General features: G+C 45.3%; 1 protein-coding gene across 1 annotated transcript in view; it reads right to left on the minus strand.

Annotated features, from left to right (window-relative positions):
- Pcgf3 (polycomb group ring finger 3) overlaps positions 1-17,956 on the minus strand; it is a 38,375-nt gene that overhangs the window by 4,014 nt on the left and 16,405 nt on the right. The window contains exons 7-9 of the mRNA XM_004624639.2: positions 12,964-13,071; positions 11,201-11,289; positions 3,112-3,249 (exon numbers count right to left, since the gene is read on the minus strand). Of these exons, the coding sequence (XP_004624696.1) occupies positions 3,112-3,249; positions 11,201-11,289; positions 12,964-13,071 (335 nt within the window). The remainder of the gene's footprint in view (positions 1-3,111; positions 3,250-11,200; positions 11,290-12,963; positions 13,072-17,956) is intronic.

Here is a 17,956-nt window from a genome sequence, read left to right on the forward strand (position 1 = left end):
CACTGTACCTCTGCCAAGCCAGGAGTCATCCTTGTCCCTGCCTCTATGCACATGATGGTACCAAGGTAGCCCAGAATAAGCAGGAGCAGTCATTCACCCACCAGCCTATCCCACAGGGCCATGCTGCCAGGCTCTCACCAAGGGTACCCTGTGTCCTATATGTCCCCTCCTGGCCCTTGTCCTCTTACTGAAGCAGAGGAAAGAAATGGGTATCCAGTGTTATTCTTATCTAGCAAACTATTTTTAGAGCACTTTTAGGTTTACACCTAATGGAACAGCAGGCCCAGCTCTACTCACCCTGCTGGCCAGGCCCACCATCCACATCCCAGGGCTCCTCTGTCCAGGCAGGGACTGACATTAGCATGTGGCCTGTTTGATCTAACAAGCTACTCAGTAGGCATCCAGAGCACACACCAATTCCATCTCCATATAGCTCTGTGTGCTGGTCTCACCTCACCAGTGCCAGTGCTTAGGCCTGGAGGTCTAGCCAGTACCAGTGCTATCTCACTGTCTGCTCCATCTATTTGTCTGAGTGAGTGTACAGGATGGTGACCCAGATGGCCTCTCGAGTATCTCCTTCAGTGGGGGACAAAGTTGCCTCTGGGTGCCTGGGTGGCCATTCGGCCACGTCCTGGTAGGTGCAGCACTGCTATGCTACACACTGGGCTGAGCATCACAGGTGGCTGCTGCCCCTGGCAAGCCGTGGTGTCCTCCCTCATGGAGGGGAGCTCAGGGGACCATCTTGCCAGTGTTTGTGGAGATGGTGCTCGCCTGAGCCCAATGTGACATCCTTAAGACTGATCACCACCTGTAGCAGATATACTTCACCCTCCCTGCCTGATGTTCCAAGAGGACACAGCCCTGTTCCTGGAACTCGGCCTCTCCCTGGGCCCTCTTTCCTTCCAACAAACTTAGGACCTTTCCTTCCATAGGAGCTCAAAGCACCTGCTCTTTCCAGGTTGTTATATTAAGGGTTTACAAGAGAAAAGATTTAATATAGGACACACAATTTATAGGATTATTTTATAATAGTTACCCAAAGAGTCAAATCCAAGAGGGTGGGAGATCTGCACACACACTAGATACCCAAGGAATCCAGCTGAGGTCTGGATCCCACAGCAATGTGCGGCATAAGTCCGGCTAAAGAATTGGAGCCCACAATGTCCTCCATAAGCCCAGCTGGAGGCACAGAACCCACAACAATGTCTCATGAAAGTCTCAATCAAAGATCTACATTTGGTCAGTCGTGGGAGCTAGAAAGTCTGCATCAGTGGGATAAAGGATCTGTGACAGCAGGCTGAAGGATCTGCCCTGGAGTCAGGAAGCAATGCTCAAAGTAAGGACCAGCGCTCCCCTGAAGGGACCCATAGCCATCCTCAGTGACAGCAAGGACCCAAGCTCCTCCAATGATGAGAACAGCTGAGCTCATATAGTGTGACAAGTTTCTTCAGGAGACCTGACAACACACCATCTTCTGCTATACTTCTCCTTTTTTACTGTTGGCAACAATCTTCAGGTGGACTTTCCATCCCAAATCTATGCTAATTCAGTTCAGCTGGGTGTTACAAGTTGACCATTAGTTAACTACCTAGCTACCCATCTGTGTCTGCTTCTCCATAAAGAACACAGAACAGCACCAACTAAGGGACACCTTCTGTTTCCTTCTCTCTTCTTCCCACATCTGGATTTTGTTTACAAAGTGGGCTCCACATGGTAGGACAGGGAAGGTGGGGTCTAGCCCCTTGATGGCCTCAAGGAGCCCTGGGTCCTAGCCCTGATGTTTCCAAAGCCCTGAATTCTGAGCCAGGTATGGCAGGGCCACGCTCCCAGGGGTTCTGGGGTGCCTCAAGTCTACAGCTGTAACAGAGCAGCAAAGGCTGAGGCACTGACAAAGAGCAAAGTTCATTTCTCACAGAGCAGAGGCTGACGCCCAGGTCATGGCACGGGCATCTGGGGGGGCATGGCAGAGAAGAGTGGAAGATGATACCCGCAGCCAAGCATTCTACATGGCTCCAGACCTCATTCCTCAGGGCTCAGGACCTTGCTGGTCCATCTTCCCGAGGCCCCACCTCCTAGCACACTGCACTGTGGCAATGTTTCTGACATGGGCATCTGGAAGACACATTCAGACAGAGAAGACCCCTCCTGCCTTCCTGGAGGTGGCTGCTGCTATGTTGCTCCAATCTTTAGCCTCATGCCTATAAGGGACTCATCAGATTTAGGGTTCGGGAAAAAACTCAGGATTATTTCTCAAGATCCTTACTTTCATTATACCTGCAAAGGCCCCTTCTCCAAAGGCACATCCATCTACAAAGGGTGATAGGGATCTATACTTGGTAACAACTCTCTGCCACCAGCCACAGTATTTTAGGTAACTGATCAAAACTGCAACATATCATATCCACCTACCTACCCAATCATGGAACTAAAGAACAGAATTCCTCAAGATGAAAACCTTCAACCAGTTCTAAAGTAATCTGTTCTCTGGGATTATTAATCATTATTGCTGTTTCCTACTGTATTACCTTGAAGGATAGAAGAAAAAAAAAAAAAAAAAAACACCCAAGGGACTTTTTCCTGATTAAAATTGTCAAAGATACAAGCCAGGTGTGGTGGTACATGCTTGCAATCCCAGCACTCTGGGAGACTGTGGCAGGGAGACTGCAGGTCTGAGCCCAACTTTGGCAACTCAGTGAGATCCTGTCTCAAAAATCAAATCAAAAGGTTGGAGAGATAGCTCAGCAGACTAAGCACCTGCTTAGGTAAGCACAGGGACCGTGGTTCCATCCCTGGTACGTATGCCGAGCCGGCCCAGTTGCCAGGTGCGCTGAGCTGGTGACTGAGTCCAGGCATGGTGGCACATGCCTGTAAACCCAGCGCTGGGAAGTTTGAAAACAGGAGGGTCACCATGAGTCCTAGCTGCACAGTGAGACCTTGCACAGAGTACATTAAAACAAAAAAACAGAAACAAAGACAAAAAAACCTAAACTAAAAATTTAAAAAATGAAAAGAAAAAAAAATCTCCGAAGTTGTTACAAATCTCAAATAATTTTAAGAATGTTCTCACAAATGAACAATTCATGATTATTTATGTTCATAGTGCAAGGTTACCTCATTGAAGGAGGAAAGGTTTAGCTTCTTGGCAATGAATTTCTTCAGGTGCAGCACTGTGGCCTGGGCTGAGCAGCGGATCCACTTCCGTTTCAGGCCCCGAAGTTTGCTGCTGTTGCACTCCAGGCAGATGCTTACCTGGAGGAGAAAGCAGCCTGTAAACAGGGTCCCCACCTGCACACATCCACTGACCACAATTCTAGAGCGCTGGCCTCTTTGAAATTGGACATCCACTTTACTCACATTGCAGAAAGAACTGTACTTCAATGATCTGGTACAAGGTCTCTTAAAACCTGTTTAGTGTCTGCCTGCCCTCTGGGCAATACAACTTTGCCACTAGTTTTCTAACACACAGTAACTGAGAATTTGGTATTCACTACTGGCACTGAGGTATTGGCATTCTGCTTGAGTGGCCAACCCCTGTAGGGAGATCGCAGGGGTGGCATGAATGTGCTAAAGAGGTTTATGAAGAAAGCAGAGAGGCATGCCCTATGCTCTTTGTCAAGGTCTCAGTCTACACTGCTCTATTAAGAACTGCATGAAGGCAAGTGAATCCTTAGCACAGGAGAAACCATGAGAAAAGCTGAGTTCTGGAGGCGCATTCTGTTCCAGATGAACAGCTCAGAGTTATGTCCATCTCGATTCACACTCAGGTTAGCTAAAAGTGAGCCTAGAATCTTAACAGCCAGGGATGCCAGGCAATGAAACCTATAGGCAACCTATTTTAGGGAAAAAGCCCATTCCAGGCTTGCTGAAGAAGCCCTCCTCCCTGAGATCTGGACAGCAGCACCCATAGGCTCCGAAAACTCAACGAATGAATCAATAAATGAAATAACAGAAAGGTAAATGTCTAAAGTTGGAAGAGGCAGAGAAAGAAGACTTTAAAATGTAAGAACAAGCAAACATGGAGACAACCAAATGCAACAAGCATTCATTGAAGCTAAAGACACACTGGATGGCTTAACCACAGTCTAGGCTATAGACAGATAATTGCTGAAGGATCATTTGAAAAAATTACCAGGGGCTGGGGAGATAGCTCAGTACAATAAGCGCTTGCCTGGCAAGTAAAAGGGCCTGAGTTCAATCCCTGGTTCCACCAAAAAAAAAAAAAAAGAAAGAAAAAAAAATTAACTATAAGAAACATAAAGACACTGGAGCATGGTGGTGCATGCCTATAATCTCAGTATCCAGGGAGGCTGAGACAAGGGGGTCCCAAGTTTGAACCTGGCTTCAACAACTTTGTGATTTAGTATGACCTTGCCTCAAAATAAAAAATAGTGATGTTGGTCAGTGTGAAGACTCTGGATTCAACCCCTGGTATTCTCCCCTCCCCCTTAAAATATAACATACAGACAAAGGTACCAATTAAGATAACAGAACAAAGGAAAGCTCGGAGAAAGGAATAAAGACTGAAAGCACAACAAACTCAGAACAGGAGCTCCCAGGCAAGGAACAGAAGGGAAAGGTAAAATTTAGGGAAGAATGATTAAGGAGTTCCCCAAAACAATGAAAGGCACAAATCCTTAGATTCATAATCCTCAGATTTAGGAGGCAAAATAAATTGAAGTTTTATTTACATAAATTGAAGAATTATATCCAATTTGTGTGGCTTGCAGCAGGGTGGGCAGTGGCTCAGACAGCAGTGGCCCAGAGCCCAGACAAAAAACTAAATGATGGTCACAATTGTAAAAAAAAAAAAAAAAAGCTGCCTATAAGAAACTACAAAAAAAGACTGAAAAGAGAGATGCTGATTCAAGATCACCAAGGAAAGTGGGGCCCTGGCATAGGCCAGGCATGGGCACGGGCACGGGCACTCAATTACTTTTGGACTTTTCCATATATAAGTGCTCATTTTCATTTAAACATGCTGTAACCACATCAGAATTACAGGCAAAAAAGAGATGAAAGAAAATTTATGTGCAAGGTCCTGAGTTCAATTCCTGGTACTAAAAAATAGAGAACTTCTGGTTTGGTTAGTTAAAAAGTTTAAGAAAGAACAACAAAAATTTAAGAAACCAAAACACCAAGCAAATATTGAACTAAAGACAGATGGTCTAATTAGATTAAACATAAAGCAGGTTTCAAGACAAAGGACTAATGAAAACACCCAGCAGAGATGGAAGGTACAAATCCTAACCCTAAACCTTACATATGGGGCTAGTTGTGACAGGGCAGAACATCCCTAAGATAAGGTCTGTACAATGCAATAGTGGACTAAGAAACACACATGGGGGTTTGTAGGCGAAGTGACCAAGAAACAGATGTGGCACCACTGGAACCTAGGTGAACACTGAAAAGACGGAACCTGTTTCACAGCCACAGGGAGCAGGGGACAGTACTGGGCAGAGTACGTGGCTGACCTTCAGAAGCCCCACTGTGCACTTCAGAAAACCTCAGAAGTATAATTTTGCCTGAATTCAGTGAATTGCAGAAAGACCACTACTGTTTTTGTGGCTTGTTACTACACACTGAATGCCAGCAAGATGGGTTCCCACTTACCTGGCAGGAGCCAAGCAAAGCCTGGCCTTTGCACGTTGCCAATGTACCAGCACGTTCCATGTGTAGCTTTCATATACATGCCAAATTCAGTGTTCCCGGTACTTGCTCAAGGCTACCATATACCTGCCCAGGCCTGAGGCCACTCAGGAAGGGCCAAGGCATGCAGCACTTCATCGGTTGGTGCTGAGAAAGCTCATCCCCAAGCTGCATCTCCCCACTCAGTGTTAACAGAGAGCTCATCTACCATAGCGCTTCTTGGTCTTACTGTCTGCCCTGCTTGGGCTTCCCTACCTTCTCCTACTTTGGCATTTCCGAGAGACCTGCTCTACGAGCTTCTACTTCTCTTTTCTTCTTTGCCTATGCAGTGCCCCCTGACTGCCTCTCTCCTGCCACAAAGGATCTAACCCTGCCTCTCAACAGTGGCAAGGCTGGCCTGGCAGAGCCTAGATGGGTAAACACACAAAGAGGTACATTGTATGGATGGCAGAAGCCACTCTGGGAAGGCATCTCCTGGCAGACAGATTTGAGCAAAATTCAGAAAATAAACTGAACTCTCAAATCCAGGTGCTAGAGGGATCTGAGGTTGACAAGCCTGAAAAATAGGAGAGACAAAATCCCAGATGACCTTTTGACCAAGCAAAGGTAAAAGAGTGAGACTCCATGGGGAAAAACTGGATGCAGGAAGCCAGGGTGAAGCTGGGGGCTGAGTGAGCACAGACGGAACCGCAGCAGGGACACAATTCAGCTGTAAAGCACAGGAACTGATGATCTAAATGGGGAATTTCTATGGAAGGTGCAGCATGTCACTCTGCTCAGAAGACAGAAAAACAGAGTCCTTGTCATATATTCCTGGTTTTTATATATTTTTTTAATTGTTTGGTATCAGGATTCAAACTCAGGACCTTCAGCTAGCTAGGCAGGCACTTGAGCCACTGAGCTATATCCACAGCCTGACATATTTTTGTACTGCTCAGCAATTTACAAAACTTGTTTCCCTCAAGGAGGGAAAGACTGACCCACAGCTTGTCCCTCAGATCACAAGCAGCTATGGGTCAGTGGCTAAGCTGTGGAGTCAGGTGGTGGCCATACTTCTTCAGACAAGACAGGAAGAGCTTCAAAAAAACAAAAAAACAACAAACAAAGACAGGAAGAGGATGGAGGGGTAAGCGCAGCCTACGTATGTAGAGGCCCAGTGGGAGCCTCCTCGTTTCCTAATAAACCTGCTGCAGAGCTGGGGCCCAGCTACAGTTCGCTGTGGTCAGGACTGGATGCCCGTCCTACTCAGCAGCGTGGTGGGTGCTTCTGCATGGTGCCAGTGGACACCATCCCACCTGGCAGAGAATCTAGACCGAGATACCAGGTTTCCTGGAGACGCAGGTGGGGCGCGCTTCTGCAACTCGCTTTCCATTTTCTGCTTTTCATATTTAGTGTTAAAAGTACATAATCTAGTCAGTTCATCTGAATAATGTAGCAAGTTTACAAGGAAAAACTGTTTGAATTTAGAATTCTCCATCTGCCCAAATTACTCAAATGTGAGGAAGACAGTGAAGATCATACTGACACGCAAATACTGAGAACACTTACACTCAGGTGCTGATCTCAGGTGATAGGAGGGTGCAGAACAGATTCACCAGAGAGGAAGACAAAGGACAAATCCAACAGTGTACAAAAGAAAAAAATAAAACAAAAACCCTAAAACTTCTTTTAGTTAGGTTGGTGGGGGCACGCCTACAACCCTAGCACTCAGGCTGAAGCAGGAGGGCTGCTGAGTTCAAGGCCAGCTTGGGCTACACTAAAACCCTGCCTCAAAAAAAATATATATATAAAAAACTAAAAACTTATTAAAAGCCAGTCATGGAGGCACATTTCTATAATCCTAGCACCCAAGAAGCTGAGGCAGGAGGGTCATTGCAAGTTCAAAACCAGCCTGGGCTGCAAAGTGAGCTCAAGGCCAGCCTCAACTGCACAGTGAGGCCCTGTCTCACTCATAACGACAAAAATAAAAGTAAAATAAAAACTTCTTGTTAAATCCAAATAATTGTTTACCAAAAAAAAAAAAAAAAAAAAAAATTGCTAGTACTGTGTCAAAACTTCAGTAAAATTAAGTGGTAATTCCTTGAATAAAATACATGAGAAATGAAACTAAAAATTACCAAAAATGATCTGGAATAAAACTTCAAATGACTTCAAATATAAGTTTAAACATGTCTAGAAATTTAGGAAACTTTTTTTCTTTGCGGTACCAGGGACTGAACTCGGGAACCTGCGCTTGTCAGGCAGACACTTACGCTGCTGAGCTATAGTCCCAGCCCATCATGTCTAAAACCTGAAAAAAAGATATAACATTCCCAAACTACTAGATGAGAAAAAGAGAAAAGAAGAAACCAAAACCCAATCTAGGAGTCAATAGGAAAGGAAAGAATACGAACAAGATGCCCCACATCCAAGAGAGAGACAGTAGTTACTCCAGATATAAGTGTGCTAAACTTTCCTATTGAAAAAGAGTGCTAGCTGGGCATGGTGGTGCACACCTGTGGTCCCAGCACCTGGGAGACTGAGGCAGGAGGATCGCTGAAAGTTTGAGACCATCCAGGGCTCCAAGTGAGCTCAGAGCCAGCCTTAACTGCATAGCAAGACAGTCTTAAAAACAAATAAGTAAATAAAAACAAAAAACCAGAAAGAGTGCTTGAGATAGGTTTAAAAGCAACAAAATGTCCTCTATCACATATGTAGAGCACCATAAAATAGAGATGGTCAGAACAGAGGCAGCAAACAATGTACCAGGTGCACTGTCTATAGCAGATATGACAGCACTTAAAAGTTCAGAAACCGCAGAAAAAAAGAAGGCCTTTTCAGTGTGTGGGGACATTGCACCCCAACAACTGAGCAAACAAAATGTAACCGTGAGAATGACAGAGTCAAAGACAAAACAATAATGAGAATATAGAAGGACTCTACCCACAGACAGGTGTAGACACCTGGGTGCTCCTCCCTGGTCAGCTGTGTTCTGGCATCATCAGCTCAGTACCTCCACATGCTGCAACTGTGAGGCCAGTCAGTGCTCACAGAAGCCAGGACAGACACCACTGCCACCGCACTCCCTTCACAGGTGGGGAAACTGAGAAGCAGTTGTGATTTGCCAATATCCACATGCTGGTTATTGGCAGAGCCAGGATGTGGGCCTTGAGGGCCCATGAGCTTAGCTGGTACATGGATGGCAAAATCAGCAACAGGAAGAACAGCTGGACCCCAGCCTGTCTGAGCCAGTGAACATAAGAAAGAACTCAGCCCCCCCAGCAAAGGTCAGCATATAATGACTTCGACCAGAGAAGGACAAGAAAGGACCAGCAAACTGGCAGCTGAACAGGCTGATCACTGGGCTATCTAGTTCAAAAGGGCACGGTGATGGCACTAGAGCTGCTGAGAAATGAAGGACACAGAACACCAATCATCAGTGCCTGGAGACATAGCTAGGAGGGAGGCAACTAGGGAAACACACAGCCGTAAATGTATGAAGAGACAGTGAACACACAAGGAAAGGAGTTAGCTTCAAAAAGGCAAAAACCCCTCATATGTGCTTTAAGAAATCAAGTACTTAAAAAAAAAAAAGAAATCAAGTTCTTGATGAAGTTAAAACAACTAACAAAAAAGGAACTTTTGGAATGTTGGGATTCAAAGAGACAAAAATCAGCAACAGTCAGCAATGGAATAATCTGTTTATTTACTTTTTATTTATTTTTTGTGGTACCAGGATCGAACTCAGGACCTTACACTTGCCAGGCAGGTGTTCATGCCCAAGCTATCTCCCTAGCCTGCAATGGAAGAATTTTAAACTACAAAAACAAAGATTAAGTAGAGGAGAATACTATGTATAGTTCTATACCCATCCACAGAAAACTACACCAGGAGATGAAGGTGGGCCTCTGGCAAGACTGACCCCAAGGCCCCAGGTTGTGCCAGAGTTGGAGCACAGATGAGGAATGCCACCACTCCTCGGGCTGGAGGACAGGCCAGCGGCACCAGTGCCTGCGTGGCCAAGTGCAAGCTCCTGAGTTCAATTTCTAATAGAACACCCCCCTCAAACAAAACAAAACAAAAACAAACAAAAACCCTTGCAGGAACAAAAACAAAAAACAGGCTGAACAAATCTTGCAGGAGTATCACCTCTAGAGAGGCCAGCAGGGCAGGGTCCCCATTTGACTATCATTTGTGGGGTCCTCCAACTCACCCACAGATAATACCTCTGTCACCTAAACTCAGAAACAGTTCAAGGTGACCTTTGCTCTTGCTGTCTGTAGGTCAGTCAGAGCTGCCCTCTCACTGGCAAGCTAGGCCCCATCATCAGCTCCCACATGTGCACAGACCTGTCCTGTTTCTTTGAGTCCAAGTGTTGCTGGCAGTGCAAAAGTAGATAAACTAAAAGATTTGGCTATTCTGGCCCCAAACATTGCTGTGGTTACTACATCTTCTGAAATGACCAAGCCCAGTCCTATTTTCTGCAGAGCTCTCACACTGTTCTCTACATCCACTTTCTGTGAGGTAACTTCTAGCCATCTGCAAGGACCACGCCATGAGGCCAGCTCAAGGGGATCAGAATTTCATACGAGCCTTTCTCCCAGGGACATTCAGCAAACTCCTGACACAGATCCCCACCTACTGCTCATATCTACCAATCCTCATCGGTTGATCTCATCACCAAGAGGGCAAAATGAGCCTCAATCATTTTCAGCTCACTATCTCAAGCTCTATGTAAGACAACATTACCTGAGAATAACAGCAACTTTTGCTCTCATGTGTGACTCGTTTTTGTTTTCCCACAACATGGGCTAAATCCTCCAAACTCATGCTGCTTAGGTCATTTTCTTATTCCTTATTTTAATGAGACAATGATTCTGCTTTAGGGAGTTTTATAGACAGGAGCATGGAATTTCATGAACTCCCTCCACAGTGCATCTGTGTGGGTCTTATTTCCTTATTCACCTAGTAATGTAGTATACCAGGCATGAACAGTCCTCAGCATTATGTGATTACTTCTTTTCACTGTGCTGCTGGGGTCCACTGCTTTCCTGAAGTTTGTACATGTACAGGAAAGCTCCCAACAAAGGACTAAGTTTTTAACAATGAAAACCTATAGCTAGGCTGAAGAAAATGAGCCTGAGTTGGTCTGTAATTTTTTATATTTGAAGTGTTTCAGTCAGTGCTTAGCACTTTTTTTTTTAAATGTTATTTGGTACAGGGTTGTACTATGCAGCTAGGACTCATAGTGAGTGATCCTTCTGTTTTCAGCCTCCCCAGCACTGGGATTACAGGCATGCACCACCACGCCCAGTCTGGGTGGCTGGCTCAGCACACCTGGGGGCAGTGCTGGTGTGGCACGTGGTACTGGGGATCAAATCTTGGTCCCTGAGCTTGCCTAAGCAGGCGCTTAGTTCACGGAGCTACCTCGTTGGCCCAGCACTTTGATAATTTAAAGAAAGATAAAGTGAGGAGCTCAGAGGAAAAAAGCTATAGGACATTTCATCTTTGGTTTTCTTGAAACAGTGCTGTAAGCATGCAGAACAGCTCTGGGATGTGAATGCGGAGGACCCACCTGCTCATCACTCCTGTGGTAGTCATTGTCTTCTTCTTGTCTCTCTTCTGCTGTCTCTTTGCTTGAACTGTCATCTGCTTTGGTTTCACCTTTTAGCATAATGAACAGAATACAGGGAATAGGTTGAGCGTCCCTAATCCAAAATCCTAAGTGCTCCAAAATCTAAAACATTTTGAGTTATAAGGAGAAACGTCCACAACTGGCAGTACAAAAGTAGATAAACTAATGATTATATGTGACTGGCTATAGTCCAACACATGTACACTAAAAATACTGTGTAAATGTATCTTCAGGGAATGTAAAACACATATATGAAACACAAACGAATTCATGCCCAGACCTGTCCCCAGACAGTCTGGACAGGGATACGCAGCCTATATTATGTAGCCTAAAATATTACACTATTTAAGAAACTAGCACACTTTAAATGCATCGACATTCACTCTCCCAAGAATGGTCATGAGAAGCCTGCTGAGTGTCAGAGCCATGCCACAAGTCTCTCACACACCACATTTCTCCACAGAGCAGGGTTCCCTGAGGCTAACCTGGGAAAGGTAGGCCTGTGAGTGGATGTGTGGGGGACATCAAAGTACTGGCACTAGTGAAAGAAGCAATGAGCTCTGAGAACCATGCGATGCTTGTCCCCTCCCTGGGACACTGGACTCCTGCAGCCTTACTACTACACTAACAGCAGTCAAGACCAGATTCTCAAATCCCTAGACATCACCCAATGGTCCTGCAGCCTGGCCTGGCTTTCTCCAAGACCTGGCAGCTGACTCTCCCAGTGGTAGAGGGTCTGCTCTCATCTTCTCAGACTATTAAGGAAATCTAAAGATCTTTTTTTTTTCCTTGTGGTATGGGGGGATTAAACCCAGGGCTTCATGTATGCTAGGCAAGCAATCTACAACTGAGCTACATTCCTTTTTTTTAAAAAAAAACATTTATTTATTTATTTTGTGTGTGTGTGTGTGTGTGGCCAGCTCAGCCCACCAGGGGGCGGGGCTGGCTGGCATGTGGTGCTGGGGGATTGAACCACAGTCCCTGTGCTTTGTCAAGCTTGTTCCAAGCAGTGCTTTAGACCACTGAGCCATCTCGCCAGCCCTGAGCTACATTCCTAACAAGATATTTTTGTGTGTGTGTGGTTCTAGGGACTGATCCTAGGGTCTTTGCACTAAACTATATCCCAGCCCTATTTCTTTGCGTAAATTTATTTCTTCATCTTGGTGAGAGAGTCTTGTTAAATTATCTGGGTGGTACTCAAATTTGTGATCCTGCCTCAGTTTTATGAGTGATGGGATTAAAGGCACGTGCCAGATCTGACATGGTCTAAATTTCTTAGGAACTCATGTGGTTCCACTAGAAAAACTTGTGTGGTTTTTTAGGAACTTGTATGACAGCACCAAACCTCAAAGATTTGAATGATTTATAATATATATGTCTTAAATTAACTTTATGCCAAAAGCAAATCATTATTTTGCCATATAATAATAAAGTAAGCAGAGTTAAAACCTTACCTGCCTACCTTCCACTACTTCTCCCACAGGTGCTACGTTCCCTGCCCTCTGCCCTCCACCTGACCTCCAAGAACTTCCTGTGACCTCTTGTTTTCCATATTACACTCCTGGGTGTGCACCATGATGAAGAAAAAAACCCTCTCCCAACCACGGGTTTGTCACTTTCTGGTGAAACCACCTAAATGTGAGCCTATGAGAGCCTATGGTAAGCCTGCTGCTGTAATTCATGCAGCATTGTGGGCCACTCACCATTCCGGGGATCCAAGTGCTGTTTTGCAGAGCACGCCTCCCCCTTGATGTCGCCTGGCACCTCCATGCCCAACTTGTGATAGAACTCCCTCTGTTTCCTCATTTCCGCTATTAAAAATTAACAGATAATGTGTTAAATACAAGTACCAACTCCCTATGATGAATGTAGTCACTGTGTACTGCGAACATACACTTTAAAAAAATGTTTTGACTTTCATTTTCAGCAGACAAGGAATTGTAGTAAAACTCTTTGTGAACATCACGTAAATGAGGCTGTAGGTTTGGATTATGAAATTCAAGGACTGCTGCTAGTATAAAAAGTGCAATGTAAGCCGTTGGGTCCAACGTGGTGCTCAAGTGTCCACACACAGGCTTGCAGGAAGACTGAGATGAGATGCTAATACTCAATGTGAGCACCTAGAGTGGAAGGGCAGGCTCTGGACCTGCTGAGGGCCCTCCTAGGACTATGATAGCAACCTCCTTGCCCATGTATGTCACAGACCCTCAGATATCACTGCAGAGAACAGGTGGCTGCTGGAGGACTCAGGTGCCTTGCCAGTGCAGTCTAACAATCTAGATTTGCTGCCTCGTTCCCCACCATCTCTGCAGCTGTGACAGGCAACAGCTCTGAGCTTTCCAACACTGGTCTACTGGGGAATCTCCAGTAGCTATCTCACTCCACAACCCTGTGCCTGTGAGCCAGGCTGGTGTGTGCTTGCAACCTACCTGTGCAGTGGACAAGATGATGTCTATGTCTACCAGGACTGGGTTAACAGTGCTCCTTGGTGTCTACCGCCCACAGTCATAGCATAAGAGGGAGGAAGCAGACAGAATTTCCTGTGAAATCTGTCCATCTCTCTTTTGTCTCCATTAGCACGCTTTTAGGGCACCTTGGCCACTCCTGAGGTGGCCAGCATGTGGCCCTGCCAGCTAGACCATAGGGGCTTCCAAGCACAGGCATTAACTGAGCTCTGGGCTTGACTGCAGGGCCAGGCTGGCATCCTGCAGACCCCAGGGAAGGATGGATTTTGAGAGACAAAAACAGCTACTGATTTTTTAAAAATTATTATTCTTGTAAAAATAATTTATTTATTTAGTTTTTGTTGGACTGAGCACTGAACCAAGGGGCTTTCCACTGAGCTACATCCTTAGCCCGTTTTTTGTTTTGTTTTTTTCTTTTTTTTTCCTCTTAAACAGGGTCTTGCTAAGTTACTAAATTGCCTAGGTGAGGCCCAATTTTACAATCTTGTCTCAGCCTCCCTCAATTCTGGGATTACAGGCATGCACCATCACACCAAACTTCAACATTTAGGAATTGTTCTATCCATGTAACTTTGATGGAGCAAAAGACACTGGCTACTACTTGGGATACTCAAGTGCCAAATTTATAATAACTACTCAAACCACTCACCTATAAACTGCTCTGTGAAAATTCATGCATAGGTGACTAACAAATGTTTCATTAAGTTTCCTTGTGTGTACGTACGTGATACTGGGGGATTGAACCCAAGTGGGGCACTCTACCATGAGCTATACCCCCAACTGTGTTTTAAAATTTTATTCTGAGAGAGTATCTGAATTGTCTAGGCTGGCCTCAAACTTGTGATCCTACCTCAGCTTTCTGAGTAGTTAGGACTATGTACCTGCATGCACTACCATGTCCTGCTTCATTAAACTTTTAATCTACATATTTGTTTTCTCCTACAGGCCACAGTCCCAAGAGAACCTATGTACAGTCCTACACAAAGGCAGTGTAGGAACAAGGGTATAAGGCCATGAATGACATGAAAGGGGGTCATCCTCTGGAAGGAGAGCTGTGCACAGGCTCTGAAAAGACAGCAAAGGGAGGGCCAGCAAGATAGCTCAGGAAACTAAGTGTCTGCTTAGGTAAGCGCAGGGTCCGGAATCCCCGGCACCACATGCTATACCAGCCCTGCCCCTGGGTGCACTGAGCCAGCCACTGAGATTGGGCATGGTGGCACATGCCTATATCCCAGCACTGGGGAGGCTGAAAACAGGAGGATCACTAGAGTTCGAGCTCCACAGTGAGAGCTTATACAAAAGAAAAGTGCTCTGGTACATACTGCATAGCAAGCAGCTCTGCAGGAAAGCAGGAGGCTGGCTGGAAGGGCCTCAGAAAGGACCACTGCAGGCAGAATTCTCAGTGCTGACACCTTGTTTAGTGCCCACTTCTTTACTTTTTACCAATTTTTGCATGAAGACTGCCAAAATTACAACATTCTATGTCAGGTACGTAAAAGTGCAGAAACATTAACTTGCCATTTTTGATGTTACATCTAAAATACTGTGGATCTGACACAAAAATTCTTGGGGCCAGGGAGATAGCTCAGAAAAATAAGTGCTTGCCTGGCAAAGCACAAGGCCCTGAGTTCAATCCCCAGTTCCACCAAAAAAAAAAAAAAAAAAAATTTTTTTTTTTTTAGGTGGCTCGCGCGGGGGGCCGGGGAGGAAATTTACACCCGTGGGGGGGGGGGGGGGGGGGGGGATTCTGCTAGTAATCCCAAAAATATTCAGGTAAATACTGTGTTATAGCTTGCATTTAAATGTCTCCCCAAAGCTCATGTGGTCATAGGTAGGGCTTTTTAGGAGCTGGATCTCTAGTATGTGATGCTGTAATTGACTCATGGTGCAATGCTACGCTCAAGGGCACTAGAATTAAGGGTGTGAGTGCTAACTACCCTAAGTAGCCTAGATAAAACATAAGGGCTAGAAAGAGCTTGTTATGGTTTGTGAATAGGTGTCCCCCAAAGCTTCATGTAGTCATGGGGTGGCCTCCAGAGTTCATGTTTGATTATTGTGGGTGTGGATGCTGCACCTGCCGTGGGGCAGGTAATTTGCATTACAATGTAAGGAGGGAAGAGAAGTTAGCTACTTGAGCTGCTGCAACTCTTTCTTTTTGCTTTCTTGTTCTTTGCCACCACCATGAAAAGTTGCTTTCTGCTGGGTGCTGCTCTGCCTTGGACCCAGCTGAGTATGGACTGAAACCTCCAGTAACCGTGAGCTAAATAAACCTTTCCTTTCTTCAATTTGTATTTGTCCCAGCAACGAGAGAAGAGTAAGACAGAGCTACAGTCAACCCTTCTTGCTTTGCTACCTTCTGCCCCCATAAACTATTTCTCCTCCATACAGCCACCCTGTCTGAGAGCCACTCAACTACAGACTGAAATCTCCACAAACTGAGCTAAATAAAATTTCCCACTTTAACTTTAGGTGTCAGTTATTTTGACTCAACAATGAGAAAAATGTAACTAGGATACATTGAAAAATTAGAAAAAATTGAAATGTTACGTGTCTGAGAGCAGGTGCCTGGTGGGCACAGCTGCCACAGCAGTGGCTCCTCACTCAGCCTTTCTAGTCTTGCTGTACTTGCTGCTACCAGAGTGCACTGGTGAGGTAAAACCAGCACAGGTGTCACCCAAGCATGAGTTATTCAGCAACAGAACCCTGCAGCTATTGGCAGTGAACAGCATGGGGTGTACTTGCTGCCCAGAGGCATTTCTTTTGATATGCTGCTACAAGAGACTGCAACACAGATTCACCAGTGACGTCCTACAACAGTAACAGCAAACCTTTCAGTGTTTAATGGTAATAAGTCAGCTGTGGCACACACGCCATAGGTTTGCCACTAGTGCCTGCACTAGAAAACCGAAAGCATGAGTCAGTGGTGCAGGCCCATTATGATGTAGCTACTATATAGCTGTAATCCCAGCTACACAGAAACCTGAGGCAGGTGGAGACAAGTGTGGGCTTGGCAATTTACAGAGATTCTTGTCTCAAACTGAATTTTTAAAAAAATAGGGCTGGAAATATAGCTCAGTGGAGCAACTGTGAGATCCACACAACCATTCATGAGATCCATACAACCATTTAGACAGATGCAGAAAGGTATCTGAGATCACACACCACTCCTGATAAACTGTTCAGCCCACTGGGCCATCCTGAGGGAGGTGTCCACAGGCTATGACAAGCATCTGTGTGGTGGTGAGCTCCAGGGATCAAGAGCAAACCTAAGTTTAGTGACTCAGCCAGAATATGGTGGGATTCTAGCCTAGGCCACAGCACTTCCTACAAAGGCAAAGACCTGAGCAGCTAACCTTGCAGCCAGCAGGCAGACTTGAGATTTTGTTTTTTGTTTTGGCAGAACTGGGGATTGAACTCAGGCCCTTGTGCTTGCCAGGCAAGCATTTATTCTACTGAGCCATCTCCCCAGCCCTAGTAAAGTTTTTTTTTTTTTTTTTTGTGGAGCCAGGGATTGAACTCAGACCCTTGCACTTGCCAGGGAAGCGCTTATTCCACTGAGCCATCCCCCCCGGCCCCAGACTTGAGATTTTTCACAGAAGCTTGGTGACAGCGCAGAAAAATACCCACAATTTGCTATTGATTAAGTTCAAAATATAGCAATGGTAATGAAAGCTAGTTGGTTAGAACAAGTTGAATGATATGATGAGGGACAACATGTGCCCAGCTGGAGTTAGAAGTTAATGTTGCCTACTGAAACTGGTTGGACGTGTGAGTGTTCATCCGTTCCGAAATTTTACACGCATCAACTTTGACAATTTTTTTCCACACAGAAGTGCTGACATCTGTCTGAGGGATATAATGTGGAGTTATCACATTGTGTGCACTTGTTGGATATTATGGAATTCTCTTGGTATTTGTTCTGCATCAAATCATTAAGTTACAGATTAATCATTTCCCCTGAAGGTCAGGCAGAAGCCCCTCCACTGGGAAATTAAATGGATTCTGAAATATGGAAGTGGGGGCCTGCCCCTTAGCTCAGTTCTTTAAGTGGCTGCTTCAACAAAGCAGTCAGGCTCAGGTTGCTGTGGTTCTATCCCCACAACACAAGCCAGCCAGTCATGCCTTGAAGGCATTCGGAGCAAAAAAAAAAAAAACAAAACAAAAAAAAAAAAAAACCACTTCTGAAATATGGAAGCTGCCTTTCCACTTGTATCAATGTCCAGAATACCTA

The sequence above is a fragment of the Octodon degus genome, unplaced genomic scaffold (assembly GCF_000260255.1).
Source record: "Octodon degus isolate 3935 unplaced genomic scaffold, OctDeg1.0 scaffold00006, whole genome shotgun sequence".
NCBI lineage: Eukaryota > Metazoa > Chordata > Mammalia > Rodentia > Octodontidae > Octodon > Octodon degus.